Raw genomic sequence first — 24202 nt, 5'->3', positions numbered from 1 at the left:
CCTGCAGAACTGTCAGTTTAGACTTGCTTGTACCTCTGAGGGAAGATAGGAGATAGATTAACCCTTCAGACACTTAAAATTTTCTTTTAGGTTGCCTGTTTATCTTCTATTTCATTTCACTGCAGTTCGATGTCGGCAAGACTGAGTTTTGACCCTGCCAGTTTCCCTTGACATTCAGAAAACACAGTGAGAGGCATTTCAATAATAGGAGCAGTGGGGACTAAGTACTTTTGAAACTGACTGTGTCATTTAGGGAATGTCAAATATTGTGTGTGCAGTCACTTAATTTGCTTTGCCTGCAAAATGGGCTAGATATAAGCCGGCCCCAAAGTGGGAGCAGTGCATCAGTGTTAGTGACAGGACAGTGACAGGACAGCCAAGATGAGAAGTCCTGCCTTGATGTACAAGCAGGGGTGTGATTATGTGTCCATGCAGAAATGTCTTCCTGGGCTAAATCAGGAAACAATATCATGGCTGTTTAGTTCAGTGCCAAGGTAGCAGTTACTGAATCCTGTTGCAAATTTGCACACAAACACCAGGCCTTGCAGGAATAAAATGGTATTCTTTAACGAAATACACTAATTCATACCCTCAACTGAAGGTCCTGTAGAAGAGAAGAAAATTTATTAGGTTCTGAGGCCCTTCCAGTACACGTCTTGCTGCTCATGAACTTCTGAGCTCAGCAAATCATTATGAACAGAAAACTCAAGGACTTACAGATATACAGCTATGATAAAGCCTGACAGGAGAAAGTTTCCTACTGCCTGGCAGAATCTATAAGACTGAGATGGCTCCCTCCCCCCCAATATTTGAAGCTCTAGGAGGTGAAACACGCCAAAGTTAGCAAGTGCTGATGACAAGTAATAATTGCATTAGAAAAAAAATCCCCAAAGTCCCATGCTTCCTTATGTATCTCAAAGTCATGTAATATAATTTTCCGGCATGGTAAGTACTAATTGAGAAATCAGAGCTGCATAGACCACCTAATTAATTTTTTATACATATTTCAGTATTTATACTGTATACCGGATTAATTAAACTTTAGGGCGCTGTGCATCTCAAATGACTGTTGTGACTATTGACCTGCAGGCGCTTGACGAGCCTCGTAGAGTACCTGGTTGTGGGGGTTGCCACTTATTCCAGTGGGAAGCTGAGAGTGGCAGCTGTTAGGAAGCTAATACTTGCCCAGAGATGCTAAGCAGTTAATAGAATTATTTTGCATTCCGAGTACAGCAAAGCAACTACGCTGGCTTTCTGAGTGTGACCACTACACTTAGTGCTTGGAACTGGTGGGCGGCATGGCTGCCATTATACCTCCTCTCACACTGCAAATTTCCCTTCATTTAGCCAACCACACACATTCGGAAAAGCTTAGTGGGCTGGAGTATCCTTGAATGAGATTAGTACGTCCCCTTTAGTGCCCTGGGTCAAGAGGACAAGACAGTGAGTAGGATGAGGAAGATAAGGATTAGAAAGGACAGCTCCCTCCTCCATCTTGCAGTGACTAAAGTATTACTTCCATCAAGTTTTGTGACTAAGAGGTAATAGGAAAGTAGGAGGATGATGGAGTAAAGATATAAATCAATGCTGGGTAGGAGCCAGACCATAAGTTAAGCAGAGTTCAAACAGCAGAGCTATGGTTTGCTCTAAGCAGAGAGTGAGAGGGTCTTATGCCAGGTGCATAATGGCAGCTTGTGAGATTTGAAAATGCTGGAGAGTATCTCTGGAAAAGATTATTGCAAATAGAGACATTGAGTAGAGTAAAACTCAGTTTAGACAGGCTTGTTGAGTGATATGCTGCAGTGTATTTTCAAAGCTTTTTTTTGTATTTCACACAAGAATGATATATAGCCCATGATTAGAATGGCTAGTTCTTGGAATGTCCCTCATCTACCTATCTAGGTCATTTGGCTTTATACACAAAAAAAATTACAGGAGATTTTGCTATGCTGCAATGCAACATGAAAGTGGAAACTGTTTTCCTAGGCTGGTGGCAGAAAGAGAGTCAACATTTTGTCCTGTTGCTAATTGCACTAGAGAAAGTAATATTATTAGGAAAAGCATGACAAACAAAACTGTCAGGCTTATTGTCATCAGGCTGGACTTCAGAACATTCCAATACTGTGAAATATTTGTCATCAAACTAATTAAACTCCTTGATTACTGTAGCTAATCCACATAACTCACATAATCTTAGATGTGCTGGATTTCTCTGGTATCTGACATTGCAATTTCCATTTGGAACAGGTCTTTCAGAAATTTTTCCTAAAGCTGTAAGGTGGCTTAAATTTTCCATATCCAAGTATTCTTTTTTTCAGTAGGCTGCTCTTCCTCCTGGCAGGTGAAAACAGGAAGCACACACCAAATCCACTGTGTACTGGGTTGGCTGTCTTTGCATGGCTTCATGAGTCCTGTTTCTAATGGAAATTCCCCAGCACTGAGTTAAAACCTGTCATGTGTCCCCTGTTGGAACAAGGAGTTTATAACCTCAGGATTTGCTGTAGCAATCATATGTGCCTCAGTCCTAAACATTGATGTAAAAGCTGGAAGTGATGGTAGGCAGCTGGATATTTGTCAGGTGGGATTTTGCACCGAAATGTGCAAATTTCATAATTTTGCAAATATTACATGCAGACAGACAATTGTAGGGGAAACTGGTTTGGCTGCAACATGAGAATGGCAACAAGGCAGAGTTGCAGCAAACCCTGCTCAGGACAAAGGCATAACTGAGGCAGTGCCATCACCCACAGGAGATGCTCCAAAGTATTCCCTTAGCCAGTGACCTCTGTTAACAACTTCCTCAATCCTGACGGCTCTGGACAAGCAAAATTCATGCCCTGTATGGGAATACCGCAGGATTGGCCATCTCTATCCCTGCAGTATCCTGACAGCAGCTGAGGTATTCTTTCCTCAGCCTGTTCATTATGCCTAGAAGGATAGGGCCCTGGAACTGCTGATCTCTTGCAGCTCTTCCAACTCCATTTCCTCTCATTCTGTGAGTGAAGGGACAGATTTTAAGTCACAACCCCAAAATGGGGGAAACATCATCAAGCCAAAAGCTTTGTAACTCACACGAGAAGATTCAGCTTATGTCTTACAATTGTGTTTTAGGAAAGACGGGTAATAAAGCACCACCTTTCCCCTACTCTGGGTCTCACAAAAACCCGACATCCTTCTTTCCTTACAGCTCACAAAGCCTTGATCTGGAAGGTGAGTCTATACACCCTATAAATAAAGTCTGCTAAGCTTCATCTCTTCATCCAAGACAAAAAGAAACATTTACATTACTTCTGTGTAGAATAACACAGCACAATTGCTCACTGCTTTTATTCATTTGGAAATGTTGCTCAACCTGACAAACGAAACAGAAGTCTGGCATAATTTTCCATGGCTTGTAAACACCAATTTATATATAAACAACAGCAGCCAAATGTAAATAGACAATCAGCACAGCAAGGAGATTGAAAAGATCAGTTTGCAAAACATGACAGATTTTCTTCTTCCAGCATTCTTCTCACTCCTGGTTATCAAAGGCCAGCACACACCAGTACCTAAGGCAGACCTGTTTGAACATGTTCTCTTGCCTTTTGTACAAATTTAAAAGAATGGATCCTCACGCAAGCATTTCAAATCAAGAAACAAATTTGAAAAAAATTGCTACAATACATTGACTGATTTCTTGCCAAGACAGCTATGGAGGAGCTTCTTGATCCATTCTTGCACTGAGAAAATGAGAGGGGGAATTATGTACCTGTGTAATTAAAAATTAAAACCAGAGCATTCTTTGCATGCTCAGTTTGCTCAAGGGAGAAAGACATACCTTTGCTCTGCTTTTACTCCTCAGTGTCAACAAAGTACTCCAGAGCTGAAGGAGTATTAATTTTTCTTCCCAGCACAAAGATGCTGCTGACATACCAGGACTTAGTCATAATTTAACACATTAAAATGAGGGTGTAAAGGGACAGTATTTGGTTTTAATAACAGATAAATGGCATGACTATAAAATTATTCTTCTTCCTGCAACAAAACACAGCACTGTAGCCAGCAGGTGAGCAAGAGAACACTACAGGGTGTGGTGAAGATACTATTAAATTAACTGTGAAGCCAAAAACTCTGTGTGTGCGTGTGTGCGCGTGTGGGTATAAAATATCTGGCTATTTCAAACCATAGGAGCATGACAGCTGTGAAAAAGGAGTGCCGCAGGGAATTCTTTTAGAGTTTGGTTTTTTTTAAAATATGTTTGACATGGAAAATGTTTTAGTACAAATAAAGCAACTGGTATTGAACTTAAAAAGTGTATGCGGAGGGGGAGGGAGAAAGAAGAGATTGCTGTGTGGAACAGGGATGAATAATTCATGATATTTAAAGAAAGAATGCCTCCAAAATGTTCTGCAAGGCAGTCCATGCTGATAAGTCAGATGGTTATTTCCCCCCCCCCCCATTTAAAGCATCATTAATTCAACATCTTTGTGATTTTTTTTTTTAAAACCTTGTAAGATATGTCTGAAAGAAACGTTATTTAACTTAGATTAGGATCTTATTTATTCAGATAATTTCATATAAATATCAAAGAGATGAGTGGAATCATTTAACCATAAAGAGACAGCTTTAGTACTTTAAGAAAATAATCTAGAAGTTTCTTTTTGGTTTTGTTTTTTAAAGAAAAAGAAACCCCAACATCGTTGCACACTAAAATCAGCCTCATGGAATGGGGAAAATAAGAGGAGATATTTTGAACATTACTCCATAGGACACCAGTACAATATAGTGTTAGTGAATGCATTGTAGCAGAGCTCCATATGCAATCAGAATCCAATTGTTACTGGACTGTGTACAAGCACATACTGTGCTCAATGGCCTGATGAGGTATTATGGATATGATGCAAAGAGACCTTGTGGATTAGACATGTACAATTTATTAAAAAAGTGAAACAACTGAACATTTTAACTGAGCTGGAGACAATAGAACTGCAGGTGGTAAAAAGAAAGAGTTTTGAGGAATCTGGTGACTGCAAAGACTTTAGCTATTGCTATATATTTGAGGGGGTTGACAAAAAAATCTAGTTCTTGGAATGTCCTGATTATATTATATTGGATTTCAGTATTTTCCCTCACTGCTACATTCTGCTTTTAGCATGGAAGAGTTTGTGTAAAGTAGACTGATTATTGTAAAAATATAAAAAACCCGTACAGCCTCTTAAAATGTAGTTTACAGATTGCATATAAAACTGATTTTAAATAAGTAGCTGAAGCCAAAGTGATATTGCATTAAATCACCGTTACTTATCCATCACTGTATTAATTTTTATATTACAGATTACACTGCTAAGTTATTTCAGCCTTCTTTCATTCCTTACCTTGACTGAGTCCAAATGGCACTGTGTGATGCACATGTATGGGAACACCCATAGGTGCTATAAGACATGATGTTACAATACTTTGGAAATTTTAGTACCTGAATCTTCATGTAGCCAAGCACCTGCCTAATCTGTCGACTTCAGTAGGCCCTCAGACCTAAGAGAAAATTAAAATTGTATTTCAAGCTATATTAAAAGGTGATTTAATTTTGTTTTTTTCTATGACTACCTTAAAGGAGTTGTCCCAAGATAGGGAACCCCAAAGCAAAACAAGAAACGTCAACCAGTGTTGAGCCAGCTGGGTACCTTTCCCAGGAGCCACTCGACGCTGAAAAGAAGTCACCTTGCATTAAACAGGACTGATATTTCTTGAGTTATAACAGATTTCTTTTTTGTTAAGAAACACGTCGTGAAAACTACTTTTTTCTCTGGGAGCCACTGGGGTTTTCTGGGGTATCTTATCTGTGTGTCTGTGGCTGTGAGGTCTATTTTGTGCCCAGGCTTCCACGCTTGGTTTGAGCATTCGCTTTTGAAAATGAAAATCACGAGTATCATATTTATGTTTTGCCAGTTTGCCTACCAGCTATCTGCTAACAAAAAAAGTTCCAAGGGAGCATGGCAAGTCTCTGCCCAGCGAAGCCTTTTGTTTTTGCAGATGTTTAGGCTTAGAGGAGTTCTGTGGAGCACAGGCAATCCTAGGGCCTTGTTTGCACTTGTCTGCTGCTATTCTCTGCTCACTGTCTGAACCTGCACGCATTGTTCTCCCGACAGGTGATAACTACCCTGTGCAGTTCATTCCATCAACAATGGCAGCTGCTGCTGCTTCTGGACTCAGCCCTTTACAGCTCCAGGTATGTGCCAGAACAAAAAAATGTGGGATCGAAGCCAGCATTTTAGGGGAAAACTGCTAACCAGCTGTATGCTAAATAATAGCCTGAATGTTAAATAATTTTTGAGCACAGCCCAGGAGGATTAACACCTTATGTACATACAGTACAGCAACATGCAGCCAACCTTGATACTGTGAGTGAAAGACATTGTCTGTGTGTTTTATACTGGCAGTTAATGGTATTTTTTCAATTTACTTGAACAGTTGATGGGAGATAAGTTCAAAGATCTTTTTGTACTTTATTTTCATGTGGTCTCTCCTCTGTAGCTGCAATGCACTACCTATAATTGGAGCACTCAGTGTATCCAAACAAAAGTGCATTATTGGGTTTTTCTATTTTTTCCCTTTTTTTTTCAGGCAGTGTGGTGCTGACAATACAATAAATTGCAAACTCTTTTAGCTTCTTTATTTAGGTAATCTCAACCTTTCCGTGCATTAAGCTGGTCAGATGCCAAGCATGGTTAGGAGACTTAGTTTGGCCATTTATTTATTTTTGGCACATATAGAATGAAATGTTGTGAAGGAAAGATTTATGTGCCATATTATTAGCTAGCTTCTTGCAGCAAGAAGTTTTTAATTTCAGAAGAAAAGACACAACAATGTCATAAATAATGAAGAAACAGTCAAAAGCTTTCAGAGTTAAAATGTGTGGAAAGAAAGTGACAGTGAACATGAGAGGAAAAGCCATTAAAGATGCATGTAACTATTTGCAAGTAAACCTTTGAAACCCCTATTTGAGTTAGGTTAGATTTGGATTCAGAAGCAAAGTAGGAATAAATTGTGCCTGGAGTAGCAAAGTATTGCCATGCTAATAGCCAGATATCTACTTTGCTTACCTTTCTGTGATTATATTATTTTCCAGAGGGACCAAAGCATATTAAAAATCCTTTCCTCTTTACCTGTTATGATATTCTTGCCAGATTAACTTAGCATAAGCAAAAATAGGGCCAGAACTTGCTGTTCATTGGTGGTCCAGAGCTGACAAGAAAGACTGCTTGATCTTAGGTCTGACCTAACCTGCAATCAGAAATTGAAGAGAGGACATCCTGACTCTGCAGGCAAAGATCTGCAATAAATAGTTTTGGGTCATGATAATGTGATGTTAAGACTGTACCTTGGACAGGATTGAAACCAAAGGGAAGTTTCTCAAAAGGAAAAGTAGCAGGTATCCTTTGAAAATCAGTATTTGACTATTTATCGAAGCAAAAGTCTCATTAGCTTTAGTTGGGAAAATACTGCAGAAATCAGCTTTGTGAATAGAGAGACTATTTTTGCTGCCTTTGAAATGCACTAAAACAAATAGTGAACCTACTCAAGACTGCAAGGCAGGAAAGGATGAAAACTGTACCACTCTCAAAGAAATGGGATCTAAACCACAGACATTCCTGCTTCTTTTCTTTTACATGATCCATTTGTAACTTGACCCACATATTTGCACATCAGACTTGGTCTAAATCTACAGCAATAATGCATTTTCATTAATTTGCAGACATGATAGACTGAGTTGTTAAACATGACGAGAACAATTAGAGAGAAAACAACCAGCAAAAATGTGGTGCTAGTAAATTCAGAAATATTAAGGCTTGGGGGTGTGAATTTCCATTTAGATATATTTGCTGTAAAAGACTTTTTTGTTTGTTTGGTTCCCCATCCCCCTTTTCTATTTTGTTTGAATTTCATCTCAATGGGATTTCAAAACCTTTAATGTTTCATGGTTATAAGAGCTTAAATAACAGAGCACTTAAATGTCCGCTGATAGCTGCTCATCAGATTGTTAAAGTGCCTGAACTAAATTTTATTTACTTCTACTAGTAATATTCTCTTTGTGTCAATTCTCTGTGTTCCCTAAATGAGCACTTATTTGGGTGTGTTTGTTGGAGGGAATTGTTATACCTGATGCATCATGAAGACTGCTAGGGGTATAGCATTTCAGCTCGTTTTTCCATCTTTGCTTCCCTTCCCCCTTCTTTCTCTGTTCCGCTTCCTTTCTTCCACGCACCCCACCCACTTATTTATTTACGTGAATACTGTGACCATGGTATCTGAGTATTTCCCAAGTGCTTAAAAATACTGATCACACAACTAATCTCTGCTCCTTTCAGCCAGTGGGAGAAATAGCTAATTCATTTGCAGGTTTGGCTTTGTTTCTACATGTGAGTGTGTGTGTAATATCCATGTTTGGAGAACCCGGGGAGGGAAAGCCATGTCAAGTAAAAGAGTTTTGCAGTAGCTCTAACATTTCAACTTTACCAGGGCATTATTATTAATTCAATTCTACAATCTGTATCCAGCTAAGGAAATTCTGCTAGCTTCAAGCTTTCTCCCCTTTTTTTCTACTTATGCTTATTTTTTTATTTGGATGATCATGCTCCAGGTAGGAGGTAGCAGCAAATTTGTGTTCTCATCTTCCTGTGTGTTAGGGCAACTTCTATGCAAGCTCTGAATCTAATAGCACAGAGAACCATTTTTTACCAGGTACATCATGTGATGATAGCAATTATTCCACAGAGGATGTTTCTCCAGGGGGCAATTTCCAGTTAATGATTTGCCTGTCTTATTCAAGCTATCAGCACATTGTTATCAAAATGTACTTTCTCTGAATTCTATATTTGTGTTCACCAGTGGATTATGTATCTCCCTGAGTTAAAAAAACTTTACAGAAATCATATACAGGAGTTTCTCAAGTAACTAGTCTGACTTTCATGGATGCTGCATTAAAAAAAAAAAGAAAAAAGTGTTCTCCTTCAGCAACAGACCAGTTGGACCCATCTTCTCTTTAGATTTCTGATCACATTGATCAGTTAATGGTAAATACCATTAACATTCACTTGTAGCTTTGAGTATCTTGCAGTAAAATAGTAACTACCACACTTTTATGCCAGCCCATGTTCCTGAATTGGTGGCTTGCTCTGCACTGGATTGGTATCACATAGCTTCTTTTGATCCGTATTCTGACCTCATGAAAGTGTCATTGACGATGTTGACAAAAAGACTTAAAACTCTCTGTTCCACACCTCCCATTGACATCTCAGCCCCATCTCAGCAGTTTCCTCAACAAATCAACCAGAGATTTAAATAATATGCATGGTAGGACCAAGCCTTGTTAGGACTCTTGGCATGAGAGGAGATCTTGTTGATGAGGGAACCATTCTCTAGGTATACTCTGATCAGAAAAACCAAGATCACTCTGTTCACCCCTCCAGCCTCAAACAACTGTGAGTGAATAGTTTCCAGGTTTATTATCAAACACACCTGTGGCATAGTGGTGTAGGAAACAGTTCTGATACCTGTGTGTAACAGAAGTGAGATTCTTTAATTAAGCAGTGTGAGCTGGAAAATCTTTTAATAATTTTCCTTTTGCTCTTCTTTACGTACATCTTCTCTGGAGTTTCTCCCCTTTCCCATTTTCCTGAACTTTTTCACAAGTTGTCGAATGGTTGCACTGATAAAAACTGATTCTAGAGATGCATGGCCAGCAATCTTGTTAAATGAGTGGACTTGATCACAAAATGGGTTTTCCAGCTCTCATGCTGCTGGTAGCAGTAACCTAGTTACTGAGAAGTCACAGTGGTGGCAGAGGTGGCACCTCTGTCATTACTTTCAAGCAAGGAATGTTACTATATGCCCTTTAGTGTTTAAAAATCCCCCCTGCCTTCATTCTTGCATATTTCTACAAAGCTGTCTAGGAGATGAATAAGGAAGTGTCGCAACTCTCTCAACCACGACTGATAAACTGTTGATAAAAGTGGAAGCACTACAATGATGCTGGCTGGAGTTATTCCTAAACAAAGTGAGCTCTAGGAAAAAAAGCAAAACAAAAAAGCTTTCGTTCATAACTCTTTCCCCAAACTATTTGTGTAATTTGTCCTTCAGAATTTATCGCTTATAACACTAATGAACCTTGGCGAGTCTTAACTATAGTTGCAGCTGTGTTCTTGAAACCTGAAGTTTTTATAATCCAGTGAAAAAAAAAAAGAAAATTTTAACTAAACACATATTTGTCTATTTCTTTTCTGCCCTCCCATCTTATCCTGCTCCTCCATACTCTCCTAATTGCAAACAAAGTAAATGACCTTTTTTTATACTGCTGGGTGCAGATCCAGTGTACTGCTGAAGCATTGCATAGCCTGCCTCAGGGGCACAATATTAGTAGAGGGAAGGCCAAAGAATGCTATTTTTAGTTGAACAGTTCAGCAGATGGAGGCATGAATACTCATATATCTGAAGGTTGAGGGGTTTGAACCATTAATTTTGATAATGTATTTAACCCTGGGAACAATCAGAAACTGTAACTCCAAGGTTACAATGCTTTTGACCTTTAGAGAACAGAGGGCACTTGGTACAGTAAACAATATATTACATTTCTACTTATTCCAATTCTCTCACACGTATAAATTTCAGGACATAGTTGACATTTGCTTTCCTCAGCTATTTTAGTGCTGGTCCTCAAAGTAAGTCAAGAAGAATGTGCAGGAAAGAGGCCAATGTAATGCGACAGTCATGTAAATATGGCCTTTAAATAGCTAAGTTGTTAAATGTGGCCCTTTACGAAGAAATATTATTCTCAGGAACCAGAATCTGAGTGACTTATTATTGCAATGAAAAAGTTGTTTTAGTGGACGGCTGCTCCTACGGAGTCTCCTCTGTATGTTGTAACCTTAACACCATTTTTCAGCAGGGCTAAAGTGATCTGATAGTGAGAGCTCGCACTGGAGGTGATTTGGTCCCACTCTGGTACCACATCATGCAAAGTGATGTACCTGCCTTATGTCTTACTAAATGATGCATGCTCCTCTTCAACAAATATAGCAGTTAAATATCACGCAGCTTAAGTATTTCTAATTAAAATATCTCCATGTGTCAGCATATTGGTAATGTATTATTTTAATCCATTTATTTTGTTTATGAAACAGTGACATATGTTTAGATTGTGAAATATATGAGCCTTAAAAATCACTTTATTGAAGAAAATTAATTTCTACAATGCTGTCTCAGTAATGTGTTCACTCACCCAGTCAGTCACTGGCAGGGCTGCCAGTCTTAATGTTGGTTAGACACAGTTTAACAGTTTTATCTGACATAACACTCTCGGATGTAGGCAATAATAATTTTTTCAAATGCAAAAACCATGGGGTTTTCCATTCTCTTTCTTTCTTTCTTTCTTTTTTTTTTTTCTTTTTTTAACACAGTGAAGAATGGGGATTGGGTAAATATGAGAGAGATTTGGTAAGACCAATCAAAATTAAAAACAGCTAGTTACCTTTTCAAAGTTAGACACTGCAATTTGTTTGTCAGCGGGTAGATGTTTGGGTCAGCACTGTGAGTGAGTGACTGTCAGCGGGAATTCCTACAAGACAAGTAATTTCCCTCAATGTATTACTGACAGATTGCTCACTTCTTCGAATCACTAGAGAAAACAAACTTAATATTGTTACGGGCAGAGTTTCTGTCTTCATTAGCCTTATAGAATGATTTTATCTAGCATTCAAAGACTACTGAGCTCTAGGTGGACATATTTTAACAGAATGTTCCTTATTATGATACAGTGAATAGTGGTCTAAATTAGGGGGATGGTGTGTGCAAATTTCAGCATATGGAAGTAGTAAATTACATATTTTGGTCCTTTTCTTATGTAGAAATTTAGGTTGTAGCAGAGAAAGGAGAGAGGTCAAAAGAAGATTTTATTAAGGCTCTGAGAGACCAAGCACACCCTTTAATGGAAATAAAATTAAAAATATGCCAACCTTGCAATACTCGGGAAAATTTAATTAAAATCAATGAAATAGTTATACTTGTGCCTTTCCCTACTTGAATGTTTATGTCTCTGTATGTAATATCTGTGTTATCAAGTTGAATTATATCAGTGGCAGTATCAATGAAAATGATGTCATGGAGTCAATATTTTACCATATGACCTCCTTTCTTTGCAGAATTTCTTAGTGCTCCATCTTCTCCTACTCCTTCTCATCTTCAGCCCTGAATTATCTGGCAAAGTGATTTTCATCAGGAAAGGACAACCCATTAAAAATTGAGACTTTTTGCAGTAAAATATCACTTAGGATGAATTTTTTTCCCAGGAGGATTTTCCTAGCTTCCCCAGTCACAGGGAGAAGGAGTCTCCATCTTCTCTTCTAGTTCTTAAAAGTGGACAGACAAACAGAGCTATTAGCTAGAGTAATCAGCCTGGTACAGCAGCACTGCAGCTGCAAGAGCCTTTTCCCACCCATTTCATGCCCTGCGCCTCCAATAACTGCTTTGAACAGCATGTCTTTGTTACACTCCTTCTTGCTTACTGGAAGAGTGTTATGTTATTTAATAAAAAATTTAGAGCAATGTTTACGAAAGAGACTGTTCCTATAGTCTGTAGCCGTTCTAGCACTTGTCTCGGCAGTGGCAAACCCAGGTCATTCCTGGGCTGGTGTTTCCTCTCACTCCAGGAAGGTCAGTAGCCTCCAGACTGTCACCCAGCCTGGCACAGCTCTCTTTCTGTTCCCTTCAGCTGCCCAACCCCTCCTCCACCTTGAGAAGGGCTCCTGTCCTTCTCCTGCTCTCCTGTCCCGAGAGGGAAGACTTTTCAATCTGGCAGCTAGGGATCAGGCCCCTGGCATGATTCCCACCTTTTGCACCCTTAGATTGCACCAAGCAGGACAGCTGCCTTCCAGGCCCATATGCTGCTCCAGAGAGAATTTACCATTGAGATCCTAAGTGGCACAGACATCAACTCACTTATCAGGAAACTTGCATGTTTAGGAGGCTATCATCCTTATGCCCTGGATGGCAGGCGGTTTCCAGCATCTCTTCAGTCTATATCAAGGCAGAAGCTGGAGCCCAAGTGACTGGGAGAGGCTGAGCCCCCAGCGTCAACAAGATGTTCCTGCTGCCTTAACCACTGGCTGCCCCTTGCTGAAAGCCCAGGCTCTATTTTAAAATCATTGTGCTTTGCAAAGCTGCCTCCCTGGGGTATGTATTCACTCAGAAGCCAGTAAGAAGCAAATAAGTTACTGCTGCATTTACTGACAGAGCACCAGAGGCACCAGTACTACGGAGTGCCATCAGGGGATGAGCAGGTTTTTTAAAGCTCTTTTAAAACTGTGGCATCCCTTTGGGGAATAGGCTGACTGTGAGGCATACTCTGAGCTGGCAGTTGGATTCCTTCAAGCTTTCTAGAAATGTATATGGTGTGTGCCTTAAAGGAATTAGCTGCAAGTGAATATGTTTCTGGAATTTTATTATGCTTCTATACTCTATAACCATAGAGCAAGCTGCTTAATTTCACTACAAATTACAAACATGAAGGATTTTTTCCTGTGAAGGTGTTAATATGTTTGGTTGTTTAGGAACTAAGCAGGAACCAAATTAAAGACAAAAATATCTTTTAAGTTAGGTCTATGCACAAAGGAAAATAATACATGCCGGTATTATCATTCCTCCCTGACTAATTGCTACAGAAAAAGAAAACTTAATAGCTCCCCTTTCATCTGAACTAAAAGTTCTAAGAACAAGGGTGGTTAGATTCGAGCTTCTAGGTGTAAACTAACACATATGTGCTCAAAGGAAGCAGAAGAATTCTCTTAGAGACGCATGGACTGGAAAGATATCATCACCTGCCCCATGGAAATGGGGTTTTGGATTAGAAGACCATGTGCCCTCCCACTGACCCAGTTCAGAAAATGAGGAGAATTCATGGAAGACGAGATAAAACTCCTCAAACCAGTGTATAGATAATGCTATCACCAAGCTGAAGAAGCTTTACGGATGGTGAAATGGGAATGGTGTACAGCCTTCAGCGCCTTGCTTGTCTAAAATATGTTTGGTCTGTGATGTTTTTAGAATCCATATGATTGAGGAACTAGAACAGTGTCCTAACTAGAAAGTATTGGATTCATCTGTCTATTCCTAAGGCTCAGCATGAAGGCTACATATGGCTGGAGGAACACCAGAAGGTTTGCATGTCAGTCCCGAAAAAGAGACTGCAGGGAGAAGCGTCTTCAGGCGTACAAGAAGAAAACACATCATGCTTAAATTTCAGTATTAAGGAATTATTTGAGACTTAAAGGAATCCTTCACAAAATCTAGTGAAGTAGACATAATAGGGCACATATTTTGGTGTTGGGCATGAATTATAGCAAAGCATGAAAACAAACGAAAAAGTATTTCAGGTGTAGGAACAGTGAGAGGGTGCTGTCAGGTCCACTGGCATTTTTGGAAGTGAAGTGAGAAATCAAAGAGGCAAAGTCCTTTCAATGCAGTTGAATCATTTGTGCTACACTCTAGACACAGAGCAAGTCACCAGATTTAACCAGTTTACAGCATTATTTAATAACACCTCTGTGAACTATCCAGAGTAATTCATCCAGTACAGGCCCTCTCTTCTGCTGCTGTCTTCAACACCTAGGAGAAGGCTATTCACTCCTCATAACCTATTTAGGCTGGTCCCATCACACCCACTGCAGTTTAGAAAGCACAGCAATCTTACGTCAAATTCACATTTACTGGTGTAAAACACATTGGCTTCCAATGAATTTATAATAGTAAGTTCCCAGTTACCTGGTTTTGAGGTGCAAATGTGATTTTTTTTCTTAGATGTAATTTTTATAAGCCCATTTGAATACGTTTTGCATAATGTTTTGTGTGCTTCCTATAAGGAAATTATTTAATTTTCCTTGAAGGTGCATGAAAGTTCAAAATATACAGTAAAAAGATCAGTGTGAGCGATCTGCCAAGCAACCTGTAAAGGACAATTATTTCCAGTGCTTTAAAATACCTGTAAGTTGGGCTTGTTTTCTGCTTCACAAAGAAAACATTTCACTGTCTTCTGCATTTAAATATACATTTTAACTATGTTGACTTATCAGGTAACGCAGCAGGCTGAACAGGGATGAACCATTTTTAATGGTATGTTAATTGAATGGGATGCTAGAGATGCACCTGAGTGACTTTTTTTCCCAGATGTGCCCCAGCTGACTGATAAAGCTTCTCCTGATCAGTAGAGCCAGTATATATTTATTATATCCCCGTCTTCTGTCCATTTTGCTAGTGGAAATTGTAGAATGGCTGCAAGCTACCACATGAACTGTCTCCCTTATAAAAGTAAGAAAACATTGCCATTTCAAATCCCAAGCAGCACTTTCAAATATTCAGCTTTTAAACGTAGGGTTGCCTCGGCATCTTCTCACAAGATGGGGATTCAGATGTGGGAATTGAGAGAGGTTGTTTAAATGGGATTCTTCCTTTTTCCTCACTTGCACCCGTTTACTGCGGCGATGGTGTCTCGTTCCTCTGTCATGGGAGCGCGTAGGAATTTAATCATAGAGCTTTTGCCTCTCAGTGTGCTTAGCAGGGGTAAGTGAGCGTTCAGTTTTCTTGTTCTGTCTGTACAGTTCTGCACAGGAAATACTGCAATCGTCATGTTAGACAAGTTCTCCATCTGGATGGTCAGAGAATGAATGAACCCACCAATCTATGCCAGATTTTATGAGATATTTCTAGGGAAGGTTTATTGCCACTTATTTTTTTTCCCCATGTCCTGATTTCCTTTTCTCTTGCTTATGCCTCAGCTTTGCTGTGTGCCATCAGGGCGACAGAGCTAGAATGCATACACTAGAAGCAGCAATTGCACAACCATCTCCTATAGGATTAGGAGAATAATTATGTTTTTAGACCCCTTCAGCTAAGAGTGTCTGCATTACTGGCAGTCGTACCAGTGACATGGACATGTGCTCACTAGGAAACTCATTCACCAACTCATTTCACACAGCTCAACAAGCGGTTACTCATAATTGCTTGTAATCCTGCTGACATGAGACTGAATGAAACTCCTGACTTTCCTCACAAAGCCCATCTATGTGTTAACGTTTTTTGAAAGAAATATCTGAAATTCTGAAATGCAAAATTTGATAAGCTTTGATAGCTATCATCCCTTCAGCAAACTTACTGTAATTAATTGCTTTTCAATCATATCATTTTTCTCCCTTTATCATGGAGATACTCCTTCTTTTTACTCTAGCTTTAGTGCAGAAGACATTTCTATAGATAAAGTGTGTGAAACTATCCTAATTTGTAAGGTAGCTGCTTTTCATATAGACCTCTCACATTTATTGTTTAAAATATTTAGTATTAGCAGTAAGGAATAAATCCCAGATTTTTAAGGAAGAGCTTCTGAAAGAATACCAGAAAACATCTTAAATTCTTTTTATGAATAATCTGATTTACAGCGTCACCAGAGAAGGTAATACTAAGATAGCATAAAGTGAATGAAAAAATCTGCACTCTGATGCAACCATCTGGTCATATTTTTGTATTTTTCTGCTTGATCTGGTTATATTTTCACTTTAAGGAAGCACTGCTTATTTGTTTTCTTTGGATAGAAGAGAAGGAGTTTAAAACATCAGAGCCTTTGTTTGCAGGTATCTTTGGAGCCGTGCTGCCTGGTCCTTGCTTGCTTTCCTAAGTGAGCTAGCTGCCTTTAGTGCCATCCTCAATTTTCATAAGGAGGAATTTATGCTAGGAAAATGCCAATAGCAAGTTCTAATAGTGGCAAACATAGGAAAGTCACATACAGATTTATCTTTAACATTTCACATTTTTTCTCAAAGAACATCATCTACTGGAAACTTGAAATTACTTTTTCAAGCAAATGCTGTTGTCCTGTTCCATGACTGGCTTTCTGCCAGAAACTTAAGCAGAGCATCTCACAGTTACTTTGTAAAATAATAATAAAAAATGTTGAAGATTTTTTGCAAATTTTCAAGATGTGTAGCACAATATATAATCTGGGAGAACCACAAAGATAAGGCTATTTTGTTCTTTCTTGTGCATGGTAAATAACAGGAGAACTGTGATCAAAAAGTAGCATATCAGGCATCTGACAGCATTAAATGAAGGAATGCAAATCTTTGTACCTAAGAGAAAGGTTTTACTGACATTTCTGCTATCCTCCTGCAGAGGAAATGGCTATAGACAAAGTATGTTTTTCTTGATATTTACAATATTTTATTAGAATAGTGGTTTTATTAATGGTCACATTCTATCTTTACTGGGAATACCTGATGGTTGTATTCAGATGTACCTATTTCAGGTGCTGTGGTATTGCAGCAGCAGTGGATACATTTCAGGAGGAGCACAGGGAAAATAGCGACTTGTTCAGGTGCACAGAGGGTGGGAGTGTTTAAATGGAAGGTCTGAGGGATGAGTCCTCCTTCCTGGAGCCAGGTGCTCGCCCCATGCCGAGGTGGGACACAGGAGTATTCTGTGCCTCCTGCTCTCTGTGCTCCTGTCTCCTGGCACACAGAGGTGAGCTCTGTCCCCAGCCTGGACGGGAAAAGGGTGAGCTGGGAGGTTGCACTGTGAGACTGCTCCTGCTCTGGAAGTGCAGAGCAAGACTCCTGGTTTAACAGCCTCTCATTGGGTCCTCCTCTTGAGAAAAAATACAGCAGGAAAAGAAGAGGCACTCTCAGTTTGGGCTTTGATCTTGCTTTCATAAACAACTCAAAGAATTTGCATGGGAGCAGGCAACTATTCCATTATTGTTGCTAGTGAAAATACAAGAGAATAGATACACAAAGTGGAAGAGATGAGAACAGTTAGCACTCCTTTATTCCTTGTCAGAACTTAATCTAGATCAACTAAAATGTTTGCTGTTTTTGTCATGCCTCAAGATAAAATGTCAATGTTACAATGTTCTTTTAGACAAAAGATGCTTATTGTTTTTGAGCCCCTGAGTTACTATCTATAGGAAATTATAAATATGTAGGAGATGCCTAAGTTTGTCTCATTTTTAAGTTGTGTTTTTGGCTGGTTTTTTTTTTTTTTTTATAAGGAGCAGTTGCTATAACCACAACAAGAATTTTGTGTTATGTGCTTCTTCGCTTTTCCTTATTTTTGTCCTTTCCTTACACCACAAAGAATGAAACCAGAGTTAAGTTAGCAAGATGAGAAGATAATGTGTTATGGGCTGTTGCACCTCTAGGACAAAAAATGCTAAGCATATGCCATGCAGAAAGTGGCTTTTTTTGGTTTTTTTTTAATTGTCCTTCCTGATATTTGCTTGATACAGAGATTTTAGTGCTATGTACAGTGAGCTGTGCAACTGCAGCATTTCACTCCCAGCCTCCCTCCGTCCCCTGCTTTGTGTGGCGGCCTCCGTGTATCCGGCAGGTTGTACGCCAGCAGATGAAACAGATGTTGGGGCCATACTGGAATGGAGCAGCATGCTGCATCAGGACTTGGATATTCCTCTTGACATCTGGATGCTGCTGGCCTGGGAAGCCTGCCTTAGGCCGGGAGGCTGGAGGAGCCTTGTGGCAGTAAACATAGGGTCCTCACTGCTCTTTAAGTGATTAGTGCACTGGAGCAGCAATAATGCTGAATTATCGCTTGGTTGCGTTCTTCCAAGGAATCTTGGGACAAAGGGATAGTCAAGGAGGAGTCTTTACGGTAAAGTCATGTTCAGAAAGACAAGACTAATTGCCATGTGTAAAAAAACTTACTTTCAACTGATAGTAAAATTATTATGAATACTTTAGGAAACTTTTTACAAAGCAGCGAACAAATAGCTTGCACAAAAGCCTCCCTTTTTAATTTAAAATGACGAAGATGAAAAAACGACAATTTCAACTACTTTCCAATTTCATGCTCTAGTCAAATTGTAGGGAACAGACAACAAAATGTGACTGAATACTTGAAATTGTAGGTAAACTAATGTGCATGCCTACTAGAGACAAAAATGTGAACTTCTAATAGCTGCAGGGAAGAATATTAGGTATGGAAGCTGTCTGACTTATGCATCGACTCTTTATAGTTTCACTTCATCAAGTTGAAAATTCTGCTGTATATGCGGCTACAGCCTAAATTGTCTGCTGCAGCACTTTCCTTTATGATGTGTGTTATTTAAACACAATGGACATGGTATATTGCATGGAAATAGGTGTTTAATGTTTAGTGATTACTGTTGGATAAAATAGCACTTAACATGGTTTTCCTCCTCCCTGCTCCCAGTAAATTTTTATTGTTAAGACCAATGTGTTTAAACAAGGGCCCTCCCAAACAGAATACAGCTTTTTGGAGAGCATGAGGTAATATTTTGAAGATGACCAGTTTGTTGCTCTCATTTAACCTCCAGTATTCTGAAGGGGTTTTATTTAATTAACACTGGCTAAAGGCCTGACTTAAGAGGCAACCAAAAGTGATTGAACTGCATTTTCAGGTCCAGGCTGTAATCTGTTGGATAAAGGAATAATAATAATAATAATAATAAAAATTAGAAAGCACCATTTACTGAAATTCTTTCTAACTAAACTGTATTTCAATGGGCCATTTAATGCTCAGATGGACAAAGGTATTACTTCAGTCATTGAATTGTATCAAACCCTTTCTCAGAGGCCCAGTTTAAGAACTCTACAGGAAAAGTGGCTTAGCATCATATTCTCAGAAGACCAGCACTCAGTCTGTTTGGAAAGGGGGAAAAAAAAATAAAAAGAGTGAAATGAGGTGTGACATGGCCGCCAAGTCAGTGAGGATTTTTGCCTCTCCTTCCAGTCAGTGGCTTCACAAGGGAATTGTTCTTCAGAAAGTAAGAGCTCCATATTGACACAGAAGGCCTTCAATTCTGTATATATGTTTTACATTTTTTTTGGTTTTGTTTTGTTTATTTGTATGTTTTGGTAGCTGTTACTCTGTTCCCCCTGTTAGCTTTTGGCCAACCCTTTGCTCTTTTCTGACATAGCAGAAATTTAGTTTTCTCTCTGGGGGACTGAGGATCAGTACCTATACTTTACAGGGTTAGATTTTTGAATCAGTGACATTAGAAAAAATTGGAATTCTCATTTAAGTATCACACTCTGTGAGCTGAGTAGTCATTTTCTTTCAATAGACACAATGTTGTATATATTCGGTGGTGATATATCTAATGTACTGTCTGAACTTTAGTTGTATAAAAATTTCAGGATATATTTTTGAATTAATGTTTTTTTTGAAAGAGTAAACTTTTCTTTTTGCTATTTTCATGCTGTCTTGAAAAATTCCCAGCAGCCTCATAGGGTGATGGGTTGACATTTTATCTTGAAAACTTGTCAAGGTTTGCTGTAAAACTAATAAACCATCAGCTTTACTTTCAAAGGGGAAACAAACAGAATATTACAGAGACAACTGCCAGGTGCCAAATTATGTACATTGTGTTAGCCACTTGCAGTGATTGATAATTTATTTGAGCTCTAAGCATTCTTTCTTGGCTTTTTCCACAGCTTTACAGTAAATAGGCTGTGAACAGGCAGTTGCTGAGAGATTGTATTTAATTGTCATAATTCAATGAAATCAAAGCCATTTGATTTCCGAGGGGCACGATCTCAGGGATGCAGCCTACATGAGAGTTCCTGCATTCAGGCAGCAAAGCAGAGAGAGCTGTTTTGATGGCCGCTTCTAATTCATTGTGACAAAGCAGGAGGAGGTCAAAAGAACAAGAAATACAGTTTGCAAACGAAACAGAAGTGATCTTGAGAGCACCTTAATGCACATGTGCCTGAAGGCAAGTTAGCTCTTTATTGCACTGGTGCATGTGTTTTAAGTCTGTAGCTTTTCTCCAAATTTAAATGACTGTAACTGAGAGAGACTTTGGGGTTGGATGTCTGTGCTGTCAGGCCCTGATGAGAAAAAGATGGGGAGAGGAAAAAGTGAGTAAGGCTCTAAACATGGATATTGCTGCAGGTGTCTTCTCAGTGCACATTCTCTCCCTGTGTTTTTGGGTGTTTTTTTGGCTTGGGTGTTTTTTTTCTTTTTTTTTTTTGGTGTGGTGTTTTTTTTTTGGTGAGGATTTTTGTTGGTTTTTTTGGTTTGTTTTGGCTTTTTGTTTGTTTGTTTTTTCCCCCCAGAACATCAGCATGACCCTTGGGGATGAAAACTACTGTCTATAATCCCTTTATTTTAGAAAAGACAATGTTAATAACTTTAAACAAAAAACTAGTAAAATGGTAATTTTATCTTCAGTTTACATTTCCCATTAGGTCATAAATTTAAGTAGATATTTTATAGCTAACAGTACCTATTCAGGCTCTCCCCATAATATGATGAATGAACTCAGAATAATAGTGCAGGAACCACAGCATGCAGGAATAGGTCATGGACAATAAGATCTATCATTTCTTCAGAACACATGCCAGTGTGTTTTGTTAGTCCATTCATATTTTGAGCTGGACCTATTGTACGTGCTGAGGAACTCCTCTGTGGAGTAAGGAAAATTTTCTTCTCCAAAAGATGAAGCAAGAAATGAAAAACTATGAAGAATAGAGATGTCTTTGCTAATTGTTTTCCTCAGAAGAAGTCTGGATCTTTGTCACTGACTTATTATATAGATCCTCTTAACATCTGTCCAGCAGACTGTGGACTTTATTAACAGACAAGAGACCCACCAGATTTAGAGCCTGCTGGGTGCGTCTTCATCTTCACAGCTGTGGATTAACTCAGACTTTCCAGAAGAGGACAACCATATGGGATAATTGGTGTCATTGGGTAGCTAAAAAAAATATGAAGAAACAAATGTCGTCCAAACACAATCCACTGTTTTTACAGCCACAATTACTAGTCTGTTTAAGAAATAAGAAAGGCAGCATTACACTAAAAAAAGAAAATCTATTCATATCTGTGTGGGAACCTAATCAGGCTCTTGTTTCCAATGACGATGGCTCCACAGTCACACCAGGTCTGCAACAAGAATGCTCCTTTTGTGTGCCGATAATGTGGAAGCGATAAAATTTCCTATAAGAGACATATGTGTTTACATCATGAGATGTGTTATTTGACAAAACGCTTTGTTCTCTGCATATTTTCCACGCAGAGTTTCATGCTGGGTTGTTTTGCTGGAAAGCTTTGATTAGCTAGAATTAGTTGCTGAAGTAAAATAGATACTTTTGTTTTATGAGTCCTCTTGCTGAGCTGTAAATTATAGTAAAACATATAAGGAGTGACAGAAAGAAGTGCTGATTTGAACCTCTGACCCATGATCGGCATAAAAACATAAGATAACTCTTTCAAAGGACTACTGAGAGCCATAAATATTCCATGGTCCACTTAAAGTTAGGCCCTTTTAACAAAATAAAGCTGTTATTTTGCAGTACTGCAACAATACAGGCTGCAGTATCTGAAATGTGGAGAGATTCTTTTATTTTCAGTACGGGCTGGCCATTAGCCACAGCAGGGCAGCAGAAGAGATGAGAGTGATTTTTCTTTTTCTGAACCAGTACAATGAATTTGTGGTCTGTGAAAGGAGTTGGGACCGGCAGACACTCAGTGGTGAAATTAGGTAACTGTTATTTTGCTGCTTGAGAGTGAAGCAATACAGGCATGTATTGCATGGAGTACAACAGGAACTGAGGGGAATTGAGGGCCACATAAAAATTCCCCTTGACATTATATATAATAGCAACTGACAGACACTGAAATTACTGGTTCTAATAGTTAAAAAAACCAAACCAAAACAACAACAAGCTAACCAAAAGCTCTGTAGTGAAGGAATTTGAATAACTGGTAAAATAATTTTTTGGCTAAGAAAGAATGTTTTTCAGTAGACACACAGATGAATGTAAAGGGAAAACTGAACGCCTCTAACTTTGCCTGTGACTACAAAATGTATTATTTGTATTTTCACAAATACAGTTAGTTTGTTTGCACATATTGGGTTTTAATAAATCGGAGAGCACATTAGTCAGCAAGCGCATAAATAATCACAGCAACAATCTTTGTTATTATGACATTAGTTATGATAATTCATTAGCTGCTGTTTGTGCACCTTAACGCTTTTTTGCAGAGGTATTTGGTGTATTAGGTGAATATTCTCTGCATCTTCACCCTCTAATGCTGAGCAGACTGCAGCAGAGTGATCTATGGGTGTTTAAAATCAGAACGTTATGTCCACTATGGATACGTTAGACATGAGAAAACAGGGAGAGAAAAATATGATGCTGTTACAGGAAAACTATGCACACCTACTATGACACTTGGATTCTGTAGAGAAAAAGAAGTATTTTCAATAATTATTACTTTTTATTTATTGTGATTCTAAATTAGACACTTTCCCCCTAATTTTTATTCAAATTTCATGTAGCTATGCTTGATCAATGCACTTTCAGATTCACCCATGTAGAGCCAAATAAGTCTCAGTTATTTAGCATAAAATTCTGAGTTAAGATGATATTGCAAATTTGATTCTTAAATAGTAAGATATTTATTACATCTGTGTGGTGGCACATGTGAAAATGAGAATCTGACCCACAATCCTAGAAGGTCTGTAAAACTCACCTTATTTTCATTTGTTAGCATTTTCTTGGAAAAACTGGGAAAATGCTTCTGCGACATCGAAATTTCATCATCATAAATTTATAAAATACACTCTCTTAACGGGTAGCAGAAAAAAAAGGAAACATGCACTTTCAGCATACAATATTCAGTCTTGAAGGGATCTTGTTTCTTTTCAGCAAATCTTTGATTTTCCAGGTTTTAGATTATTAAATTATACTAAGTGTTGCTTTCATGTGTATGTACAATTCCTTAATAATTATATGTTCACCTTTCCATCTCTTCCTCCTCCTCCTCCTCCTTTTGTGTGGAGAGCTCTGCTAGGACACAGATGCTGTGCCTTGGAAGGTGTTTTTCTGGTGATGGCACCTGGCTCCTTGGCAGACTCCACAGGCCGGGAGTTTGTCACATGGTTAAGCTGCTGATGGGTTACTTAGGCTGTCTTGTGGTTCTGGATGTTGTTTTCTGTCAACACACCTTTCACTCCAAGGATCTATATAAGAAGAGCCTTAAAGAGAAAATCAGCCCTTTAGGGCTTTTGTTTTATTTTTTCTTGATATATATACAGAAGTCTATAATTCCATTTCTTACCTTGGTGCTGCAGCAGAGCACTCAACTGCAGTGTTAGTCACTGAACATATTTGGTGCAGAAGATGTGCCAATACAAAAAAAA

The 24202-nt window shown here is 38.8% G+C and overlaps 1 protein-coding gene across 8 annotated transcripts in view; it reads left to right on the top strand.

Moving 5' to 3' along the window:
• The window catches only part of SOX6 (SRY-box transcription factor 6), a 368589-nt gene that overhangs the window by 270890 nt on the left and 73497 nt on the right, over positions 1-24202 (top strand). For all 8 annotated transcript variants that reach the window (XM_082283580.1, XM_082283584.1, XM_082283585.1 and 5 more), the window contains one exon: positions 6129-6208. In XM_082283580.1, coding sequence (XP_082139706.1) covers positions 6129-6208 — 80 coding nt within the window. The remainder of the gene's footprint in view (positions 1-6128; positions 6209-24202) is intronic.

Source organism: Coloeus monedula, assembly GCF_965178545.1.
Source record: "Coloeus monedula genome assembly, chromosome: 6".
In the NCBI taxonomy this organism is placed as follows: Eukaryota; Metazoa; Chordata; class Aves; order Passeriformes; family Corvidae; genus Coloeus; species Coloeus monedula.
The sequence above is the reverse complement of the archived record's forward strand: the minus strand, read 5'-3'. Positions and strand labels throughout refer to the sequence as shown.